At 40.7% G+C, this 10,195-nt stretch overlaps 4 protein-coding genes across 10 annotated transcripts; 1 reads left to right on the plus strand and 3 right to left on the minus strand.

Annotated features, from left to right (window-relative positions):
* The first annotated feature begins 20 nt into the window (after positions 1-20).
* LOC136349446 (importin-4-like) lies at positions 21-4,773 on the plus strand. The gene is made up of 14 exons (XM_066300998.1): positions 21-211; positions 303-475; positions 533-707; positions 763-948; positions 1,008-1,239; positions 1,467-1,715; positions 1,770-1,960; positions 2,008-2,828; positions 3,082-3,208; positions 3,259-3,666; positions 3,717-3,925; positions 3,977-4,109; positions 4,164-4,341; positions 4,392-4,773. The coding sequence occupies exons 1-14, from the start codon at positions 158-160 to the stop codon at positions 4,517-4,519; spliced, it is 3,264 nt and encodes a 1,087-aa protein (XP_066157095.1). The 5' UTR covers positions 21-157; the 3' UTR covers positions 4,520-4,773.
* LOC136349448 (cytochrome b-c1 complex subunit 10-like) lies at positions 4,763-5,310 on the minus strand. Its single transcript, XM_066301000.1, has 2 exons — positions 5,125-5,310; positions 4,763-4,966 (listed from the first exon to the last, which is right to left on the minus strand). Exons 1-2 carry the CDS (start codon positions 5,175-5,177, stop codon positions 4,846-4,848), a joined length of 174 nt encoding a protein of 57 aa, XP_066157097.1. The 5' UTR covers positions 5,178-5,310; the 3' UTR covers positions 4,763-4,845.
* An 810-nt stretch (positions 5,311-6,120) lies between these two features.
* On the minus strand, positions 6,121-7,079 carry LOC136349326 (uncharacterized). The gene is made up of 3 exons (XM_066300800.1): positions 6,721-7,079; positions 6,429-6,583; positions 6,121-6,381 (listed from the first exon to the last, which is right to left on the minus strand). Exons 1-3 carry the CDS (start codon positions 7,077-7,079, stop codon positions 6,161-6,163), a joined length of 735 nt encoding a protein of 244 aa, XP_066156897.1. The 3' UTR covers positions 6,121-6,160.
* A 45-nt stretch (positions 7,080-7,124) lies between these two features.
* Positions 7,125-10,172, minus strand: LOC136349320 (coiled-coil domain-containing protein 66-like). Of its 7 annotated transcripts, none has more exons than XM_066300790.1 (6): positions 10,074-10,172; positions 9,491-9,791; positions 9,325-9,421; positions 9,043-9,273; positions 8,809-8,991; positions 7,125-8,517 (listed from the first exon to the last, which is right to left on the minus strand). In XM_066300790.1, exons 2-6 carry the CDS (start codon positions 9,561-9,563, stop codon positions 7,125-7,127), a joined length of 1,977 nt encoding a protein of 658 aa, XP_066156887.1. In that variant the 5' UTR covers positions 9,564-9,791; positions 10,074-10,172. The 7 variants fall into 7 exon arrangements, with proteins under 7 accessions (XP_066156887.1, XP_066156886.1, XP_066156885.1 ...); XM_066300789.1 differs by having other exon boundaries at positions 9,936-10,164; XM_066300788.1 differs by having other exon boundaries at positions 9,325-9,403; positions 9,491-9,590; positions 9,936-10,162.
* Positions 10,173-10,195: the final 23 nt, after the last annotated feature.

A 10,195-nucleotide genomic window follows, 5' to 3' on the forward strand; every position in this document is an offset into this window, starting at 1 on the left:
TACAATTTTGACAATTTGTTATTTGCCCATTGCCTCGCTAGCTCGTCATCTCAGCATCGGCGAGTACGACCAGAAATTGTCTTTGCCAGAAACTGAAAATATTGCATCAAAAACTTTGAGATTTAGGCATATTTCAAGCTGAAACAAACTTTCCAAGATGGAGCAAATATTAGCTAAACTGTTAGTGCCAAATAGTACCACGATCCTTCAGGTGAGCCCTTTTAAAAGACCGGAACATATCGCCATTCTAACCTCACTTTCCACGTGCGAAGCCGGATTTTACCTTTAAAAATTGGTTTTAGGGCACAAAAGAGTTGAAAGAGGCGTTCAAGAAACCCGAGGCAATTCCGGCCCTATGTGAGGTGGTTGTCACTTCTTCAAATCCCCAAATCCGGCAGTCAGCCTCAGTGCTGCTTAGGAGGAAACTCGGCAAACGCAGGCAGTGGAACAAACTGAATGCGGAAGTTCGCCTTAGGTACGTGTAGGGGTTTCTCGGTTTCACCGTCTTTACGGAGGATTTGTGTGCATGCAGGATCAAACAGGGGATGCTACAGGCATTGATGAATGAGCAGGAGAAGCTCGTAAAGAATGCTATAGCCCAGTTTATTGGTGTAATTGGAAAACATGAGTTTCCAGATAATAGCTGGCCTGAAGTTTTACAATTTATACATACCTTATGCAGCAGTGATAATAGTGTTGATAAAGAGGTAAATGTATGGCGAAGGTCAAGATTTGACATTAATGAGTTCTTTTATGAATCAGATGGGAATGTACACTCTCTCAATAATGACAGAGATGTCTCATAGCTCCTATATAGTCCATGCAGAATCATTTGCTATGCTTTTTACTACCATTCTCAATGGGCTCTCTCATCCTAATACCAATTTAGCTTTCTATACAGTAGTGACAATGAAAAATTTAGTCCCTATTATCAGTGGTCATCAACAGGTAATTTAGTCAATCTTTAAGGTTCTTAATAAAGTAATTAATAAGCATTAAATGTTTAGATGGTGAATATTTACCACCAACTGTTGCCACGAATCCTTGAAATCATCAATAGCTTTGTAACAGAAGATGAGAAAAAAGCTTGTGACACTTTTGAAATTGTTGAAGAGCTTATTGAGTATGCCATAGCTGTCGTGGCTCCCCATGTGAAGCTTATTATTGAAATGTGTCTTCATATTGGCAGCAACACTGGTATTCCTATGGTAGTGCAAATTAAGGCAATCAGTGTTATAGGTACTTAGTGTCTCCACTTAGTAAATCTCCAAAGTAAACATGACCATTATTGTCATGACAAAATCTGTTTTGCTTGTGTATTGTAGATTGTCTATAATCAAGAGTTATTTAATACATATTGGTTATGTTTATTTCAATTGTAGTCACTCTTGAAAAAAATTACAGAAAAGTTATTTTGGTCTCATCTCCAATTTGAGTAATTTAGGTAAAAAGCACCAAAATTTCAGGTTGGTTGATACGTGCCAAAGGCAAAGTGGTTCAAAAAAATAAACTAATTGAGCCCATTATTGATGTTCTCATACGTTTAATGGCGCAACAGCCAGATGATGATGGAAAAGAAGAGTATTTTCTGGGGGACCCTGACCAATTCACCTCTATAACTGTGGCCACTCAAACATTGGATTTAATCGCCTTACACATACCTGCTGACAAAGTGGTGCCTTATTTGCTGACCAAAGTCGAGCCAGCGATACAGGGTCTGTTACCGTAGCCGCTCTGTGAGCGACTTTAAAGTTTTATTTCCTTCCAAGGAGGGGACATTTATGCTCAGAAAGCGGCATACTTATCGCTGGCAGTTTTGGCCGAAGGCTGTGCTGAGCGAATTAGAACGAAATACTTAAATGAGTTTCTGAAGTGCGTTTGTTCGGCCATTCACAACCCGAACAGTGTAGTTCGGAACGCTGTTTTCTTTGCTTTGGGACAGTTCGCAGAACATTTGCAGGTGAGTGTTTGATTCTCTTGAAAATTAATCCTGAGGGTAGACCTTAGCCAGAGATAAGTCAATATGCATCTGACTTGCTGCCGGTGCTGTTTGAGTACTTAGGTCAGATGCTGAAGCAAATTGAAGTGGAGAAGAAGGATCCTCCTAGTCTAGAAAGATTATTCTATGCGCTAGAAACATTTTGTGAAAATTTGGAAGACGAGCTAATGCCCTATTTGCCCACATTGATGGAACGATTGTTTGTAGCTCTACATCCACAGTGTTCATCTATTCAACTGAAGCGAGTGGCCTTAAGCGCTTTAGGGGCTGCCGCCACCGCAGTTAAAGGGGGCATCATGCCCTATTTCCAAAAAATTATTCAAGTGCTAAACTTTTACATCAACTCGGACCCCAATTCTGAAATACACCAAATCCAGTGTTATGCCATTGAAACTTTAGCTGTAGTTGCCCAATTTGTGGGGGTAGACAATTTCAAACCTCTGGCCACAGAAACTCTGCATCTAGGCATGAGAATATTGGACCAAACTCAAGATCCTGACGTAAAGAAAAGCATCTATGCCCTCTTTGCTGCACTGGCCATTGTCATGAAGGAAGATCTGAGCCCAGTATTGCCTAAAATAGTGCAGGAGATGATCGAGAGCATTCAGAGCAGTGAAGGAATTGTCACTCATTATGACGAAGAACAGAAGGAGGAGGTTGACGTGTATGGGGATTTGTCTGATGAAGAGGGGAATGGTGAGGAGGATATTGAGGGTAGTTCCACTGCTAGTGAAGATTCCACTCAGTGTCGGTACTCCGTAGAGAATTCCTATAATGAGGAGAAAGAGCTAGCTTGTCAGGCTTTGAGAGAAATTTGTTCAAACACTGGGTAAGAGTTCTTTTATTAACTTATTAGTGGTTTTTACGCATTGAAGCTAAGTTGCAGTTTTCAGTGAAAATTTCATTGCCGCATTTGTTGGCAAATAAGCTATTTTATTTTTCTTTCATTGCAATTCAAACGGTGGAATTTCCGGAATTTTATCGTTTAGAGTAAGCAAGGGCTATATCAATAATTTAAAGTAATATGATAATAATGGTAATTTGAACATGCATTTAACATATTAGTATTGTCAATCACATAGGCCAGCGTTCTTGCCCTACATCGAGCAGAGTTTCGACGAAATATTCAAACTAGTAAATTACCCCCAAGACGACATTCGAAGGGCCTCAGTGGAAGCGTTGCAACAGTTCTGCATTTCTCTATACAAAGTATAAGTCTCTATAATCCCTCCACAAACCTCCGAAAGTTTCAACTTTAGGTAAACACCAGCGAATCCAAACAAGTCCTTTACAAAGCCCTTCAGATGTTCGTTCCAAAGTGCTCAGAGTTGATTAGAACAGACGAAGAACGATCAGTGGTAATGAATTGCCTTGACGCTTACGCAGTCCTTTTAGACGAAATCAAGGGAGAAGTGTTTGTGGGGGATGGTCATCGAGAGGCGATAATGAACTGCGTGGTGGATGTGTTGACAATGAAGACTATGTGCCAAGACACTGATTTGGGGCAAGGGCAAAGTGAGGCCAATGAGGACGACACTGAGGCGGAGCAAGACGAGTTGCTGTTGGAGTCTGCTGGGGACGTTATTCCCAAGTATGCGGCTGCCATTTCCCCTGACGATTTTGCCTGTTACTTCCCCAATATTTTGAAACTTCTCTCTGGGAGAACTGTGAGTTTTTTTGTTGTAAATTTAGACAAGAGAAAATAATGTTTAATTAGGTGAAGCAAAATAGCGTGAGTCAACGCTCTTTTGCATACGGGACTTTGGCAGAATGCATGAAGGCATTGGATGTCTACGTGGAACGCTTCGTGCCGGATTTACTGAAAATGTGGTTAACTGGGGCAAAAGATTCGGCAGAAGAAGTGCGGAATAATGCGATATTTGGCCTAGGAGAGATGGTCTTGCACGGTAAAGACCGAGTTTTCAAGTAAGATTTACGTTCGCTGGCCGTTCTCTGTTTAAAATGGAATCACAACAGCTACTACAATGATATTCTGCACGCCTTGTCTCAAGCAGTGAGTAAAGAGAGTCACACGGGGACTTTGGATAACATTTGTGGGGCTCTGGCAAAAATGATTTTCGTCAACCCCGGGGGTTTGCCTTTGGATCAAGTAAAAAAAATCATAAAATGTTTTCAAGTTTAAAAAAAAAAAAATTTTGTCCAGGTCTTCCCAGCATTTTTGCTGAAATTGCCTCTCCGGGATGATATCCAAGAAAACGAGGCTGTGATCAAGTGCTTTGTCGCGTTATACCAGCAGGGCAATCCCGTGTTGAAACAACATTTAGGGGATGTTGTCAAGGTGGTTGTGCATGTGTATTACAAGGAACAAACCCCAAATGATGGTAAACTTTTTCCATATATTTTGATACAAATTTCATTTCTCTCATTGCAGAAACCTTACAAATTTTGAAGGATTTTATCAGAACTTTAAACAGGGATTTCAGCCAAGAGTTTGCACATATGGTGAACTCCTTAGGACCTGAAGCGACTGAATCAATACACAAGTTGCTCTCCACCTAGTTTTGACATTATTATGTATTGATAAAAACTGTCTTTGGTTCGACCAGTTTAGTATGTGATTTTCCCTGGAAAATGATGGTTTGTTGGTCTTGAGACCAAATAATATTTATTACTTCATGAGCAGCAGAATCTAGGTTATGTTAATAATAATTAATTGTTTTATATTTATAACAGAATTATTATCAGCCTTGTTATGTAATTTGAATAAAGCTTGTGTTGACTTTCCAAGATTAAATATAATGCTTTTTTAAAAGGGGGTGACTTTATTTTTAAAACAATTATTCACTACTATGCAGGTTGAGAATTTAACAACAAAAAAAACCCTTTCATTCGTCCTTAACATATTTTCCGTTATAAAAGGGCAAGTAGTCTGTGATGACTCTCCAATCGGTGAAGTAGACAAGAAGAGCCCCAGCAGTAGCTCCATATACTGCACCACTCCCTAACCTACAACAATAACGTTCCCAGATTTTTCCGTAAGGACTGGAAGTAATGGGGTCGGTTTTTACCTTAGGAGACGGGAAATGGACGATTTTGAGTGTTATGGAAAAGGGCCCTTCAAGGATGTGTTGCATAACCAAATTTATTTTGTATTGAATACTCACCATTGGCTTGTTATCTCCATGTGTTTTTTGCTTATAATTCGTAGAATTGACATTTTATATGCGAATTTATGAATTTAAGCACAATTAAGAAGAGCACCCTTTTATGAAGGAATAATTTAACCTATTTTACAGATGATAAAAAATGAATTACCGCCATGACACCGTAGAATTGCAATTTTATGGACTAGCAATTCAAACCAATTCTGATTGGTCAGAAAACGGCCATTTTTAGTTTTAACCAATAGCGCTGCAGGATTTATATCACTGTCATTTTTAGCATTTGACTTAGTCACAGACCGGAGAAGTAATGACCAGAATCGGTCCCGAGAGAGATATAGAGAAACAAGGACAAAGCTGGTTAGGGAAAAACTTGAATATACACAGGCTGAATTATTTTATAGGATAGACATCGTCTACGATGTTGTTATAAATTATAATTTCAAGGAAATTTTGCATCCTCGTAAAATGTCCTTATTTGCTTAGAAATTATTCTAAATTAGGTAACGAGTGTCATTAGCAACACAGTTATATTACAATTAGAATTTATTAAAAAAAAAAATATATATACGGCCATTTTGGTTATTCAAAAATAATCTCTGCGCCGTCATTTTGAATCAAATGTCACTTTGCAACATCTTGTTGACGTTGAAATGTTGCGATCCGTCTCCCAATTATTTTCCTGTGCGTAACATGAGACATTACATTGGGTAAATCGAAAAGAATACACATTTATAGAATTCCGAAATTGAAGATACGAAGTTGAGACACCCTGTATAAGTAGTTGAATAACTATTTACAATCAATTTGCATAACAAACAGTTTCACTCTTTAGTTTTTGCACAAAACATTCGTTTAGTTTTAGGTCAATCCGCCAGAGTGACACAATTCGCGCAAATTCATTGTTATAGTTGGAAATTACCCCGAAAGGGGAAAACGGTAGAATGAGGATCTTATCGTTCAGGTAAACGTTATAGATTTTCAAGTGTTCCATGGAAATGATTTAAAACGTATTTAATCAAGAATATAACAATCTAAGTTACGCAGCCTTGTCCTTGGGTTTGGAAGGGCTTCGCTTTTTGGGGCTCTTGGACTTGACGGTGGTGCCCTTTTTTTTCCCTCTACTCTTGGATCGCGACTTTCTCTTAACCTTTTTCTTGGTTTTTTCTGCAGTACTAGGGGATAGCACCTTCTGGTTTATAATTGGTAACTCTGGCAGTCGAGCGAACGCATCGTACCCAAACAACCCACACACTTTGCCTAGAAAAAAAATTTCACCAAAACATTTCGGTGTTACAAACAGTTACCGTTGCAAAAATCCTCTCCGCACTCTGCGCAGCTAACCACGCGCATCTCCACTACCCCAGATTTGTTCTTGATTCTGCGCACTTGCGGGTCCATCTGCGATTGGCGTTTTTCACTCGCGCGGCTTTTATTACGCAGCTTCCCCAGCTCCACTAATCTGCACAAATATGTCAAAAATTTTCTGTTTATCAGTATGTTATGGAAAAAAATGAATATCACAGCAAATTTGAAGTAGTGGCATCAATAGTTGGAATGACATAGTATAACTTTCCTTTTCATCTTTACTTTCCTTACCTGGAAAAGTAATTCTCTTCTACTTTGCTCTTGGGCCGCAAAGTGGTCAACATCTTCCAATCAATGGAGACGCCGGCCAAATCATCGATACTCAAACTTTGCATCTCCATAGGGAGGGGGTCCATAAACTGATAGGGCTCCTTCATGTTTCTCAAGTCCTTTTTACCGGATTTGAACTTAAATCCCTTGTCTCGGATTTTTACGTTCTCCGGATTCACTTTCTCGGGTTTAATCTTAAAGTCCGGGATTTTCTCCAAGAGGCGTCGCATCTCCTCCTTAGAGTTGCATGTGGCCCTGGAGAGGTCCAGGATGGGAGCCACTTCCTTTTTTTTCGACAGTAAATCGTCCACGTTCGCCATTTATCCTTAAAAAAAAACATAAAAATGTTTGGCAACTGGTGGGTTTTAGGAGGGAGTTCTAGGGCTTGTCTCCCATTTGCCATGTTCCAATAGCAAGCCATTTTGTAAAGTTGAGAGTTCGCTTAAAACATCCCCCTTGACGACACTGCTATTATGGTCGCTGTCTTCGATTTTTAATATGTCCACGGAACATTCCCGGTGTCTACTGCATCTGCAGCCACAGCAGCACTTCATATAGAGTTGATCTTTATCGCTCTCCAAAGGAACTATTTCGCTCTGATACATTTTATTTCCACTAAACATTCTTCTCTCCTCAGCCCTCCATCGGGTCCTGGAGTGCCTTTTGTCCATTTTATACCTCACAGGAGTCCCTCCTTGACTATCGTCACTAGAATTCTTCTCATCGTAGCTTTTATTGGTCCTACCTCCTTTCTGTCTCAATTTCCTTCTTTGATACAATAAATCCTTCTCGCTTTGCTTCAAATAACGAGTGGGAGGTCTGTTAACTCCCCATTTGGGCCTCTCTTCCATGCTCTCGCTGCGACTCCTCCTAGTGCGTTTATTCTCGTAACTCAACTCCAAATTAGACATTTTCTCTCTCAATGTAGATTCTGAGGTTGTTCCTGGTGATTGCAGAAAGGAGGAGTCAGTTTGAGTACTGCTGTCACATTTTTGGGTATTATTGCGGTATCTAGTGGGAGTAAGTACTCGGTTTTCGGTTCTGGAGGAGTCCACTTGGGGCAGCGAAAGGGGCATTGTGAAGGGGTATTGGGAAATTGAGGTGGTGGGAATTAGCAGAGCATATTGGAGGTTCTGAAGGGACTCTAGGGAGGGCTGATGGAAGAAGTAGGTGAATTGATGGTTATTGTGTTCTCCCCTCAAATTTTCTGCAGGATTGTGCATTGGAGTTAAACTTCTTTCTGAGGTTGTCGAGTTGCTTAGGTTGTTGTTAATTTCCTTGCTAATACTCACACACCTGGGAGACAACTCTTTAGCGTTATTCAGCTCAATTTGTTGTTTAGGGGAATTTAAGACTTTCTCCTTTTCCACGAATTTTTCGGTTATATTATTGCAGTTTTCCAGATTTTGTTGTTTCATCATTTTGGCACGCACTTTCTCCAGTTTGGCCTCTCGCTCTGCGATTTCCATGGCCTCTTGCAGTGCCTCTTTCCTCTTGCGCTCGCGCTCTTTTTTCTCTTGCAAGACTCTTTCCTCTTCAAGCTTACGCTGCCGTTCATGTTCCTGTTCCCTCTCGATCCTCAGCTCCTCCTCCCTCTCCTCCATTATAAGCCTGGCTCTCTCCTCTTGCCGCTTCTTCTCCCTCTCCTCTAGCTGCTGTCTTATGGCCTCTTGGTGTGCCAACGCCAACTGGCGTCTACGCTCTCTTTCTGCCAGTTCTGAAGCGTCGATGAGGACATTCTGACCTCGAATATACGATCTGAAATTTCATGGGTGAATTGGCGTGATCTCTGAGGCAAGTAAATACCAATTATATATTTATTATGGAAAATTCAGTCGGCCTCAAAACTTGGATTTAAAGAAGTAGACGTATTCCGTTTAGCCAAGGGAATTTTCTATGATAAATATGTGTTCAGAGCTAGTCAAATGGAGATACTAGGCGTCTCAAATTGGATTTCAAACGTAGGGATCTGCGTAGCTACAAAAGATAGTCGATTTTATTTCTCTTTTAAATCCTCACGTTGAAAGTCAAATTTGGGACAACCGGTACCTTGGCTGCGAGAAGCTCGAACCAGTACAAGGCCTATCATTGTCCTCTCCTCGTTGCTCCGGAGAAACTGAGGGGGATGATGAATTGGCCACAACAATAGCTCCGTCCGCTTCTAGGCCCCTTCTGACCCAATTAGGAGGGTCGCTCACCACAACGCCCTTATTATTATCTCCCCATTTAGCCCTGGAATTACCACTTTATAGGGCTAAAAGCAGGATTTTTGGACTTTGATACCGGTCATCTCTCTGGCTGGAACAGGACTCGTACCCGGACTGGCCAGCAGGAGCGCGGTTGTACTCAGGTGTGGGAAAACTGTCGCTTCCATAGCCGGAAGTCTCGCCTCCTCTGTCGTGGTGAGCGTGGTTGGAGTTGAATTGGTTCTGGTAGAGGGGAGGAAGGCTGCTTCTGCGCTGTTTATGGGAAGAGGGATAGTCCACTAGAGAAGGCTTGGAGGAATAGCGGTAGCTGCCATTATTGGTGTTTTAACACTTGAGGTTTCAGTTACTTCCGACTTACCGCTCAGAGGATTTATCGAAGTTGATGTGATATTGGGGCGAATTTTTGCTGAAGGGTATTCCCAGCTTTTGTAGCTCTTCTGTTATAAAACCATTTCCTTATATCGATTATAATGCGGCAGGTGTGTGAGTTTTCATGGAAATCACCATGAATAATATAGACTCACCTCTCTCTCTGGCCCACTGCTGTTTTTTTCTCTCCACCAGGGACATGGAATTGTAGGAAGAGGGAGTAGTCATCTCCGATGAGGCATTGTACAAGAAACACTACTATACAAAAGCTGTATAGTTTTCGGTGATTTAATCTCCACATCGATTTAAAATGTTATAAATCATCCGTATATAATTTTGCCAGACAGTGACCTCATTTTATTGTGAAACACGACAAAATCTCTTCGAATACGTTGCGTGCCGAAGAGACGAAATTTGAATAACTATAGCAGTGTTGTGGGTTAATAGCAGTTTGCCCTAAAATGTAAATCACTAATATCGGCCTGAGGACCAAGTTTGAATGCTTCGAGTTTAGACTTTTATATAACGAGAAAACATATTTACAAATCGCAACCTTTGCTCTATATATAAGGATAATTTGCACGTATATTGGTGTCTGACCTGCATGTTGCGCGTAGGTTACATAACGTTGGGAGATAGGGGCAAAACAAGGTTTTCCGTTCTAAGGAAAGTTTTGTTTTGTGTTTAAGGCCAATGAAACCTAAAGTCAAAAAAAAATTAACAAATAAAGGTACGTACCCTCTCTGATTTCTTTGATCCACTAAAATTTTATCGTACTTTTTGCCCACTTCTGCGTTTTCCTACTGTGGCAGTGTTATTGAGGCAACTGCGGGAAATTCATTGCGATTTGATCGAACTTG

The sequence above is a fragment of the Euwallacea fornicatus genome, chromosome 37 (assembly GCF_040115645.1).
Source record: "Euwallacea fornicatus isolate EFF26 chromosome 37, ASM4011564v1, whole genome shotgun sequence".
Classification (NCBI taxonomy): Eukaryota; Metazoa; Arthropoda; class Insecta; order Coleoptera; family Curculionidae; genus Euwallacea; species Euwallacea fornicatus.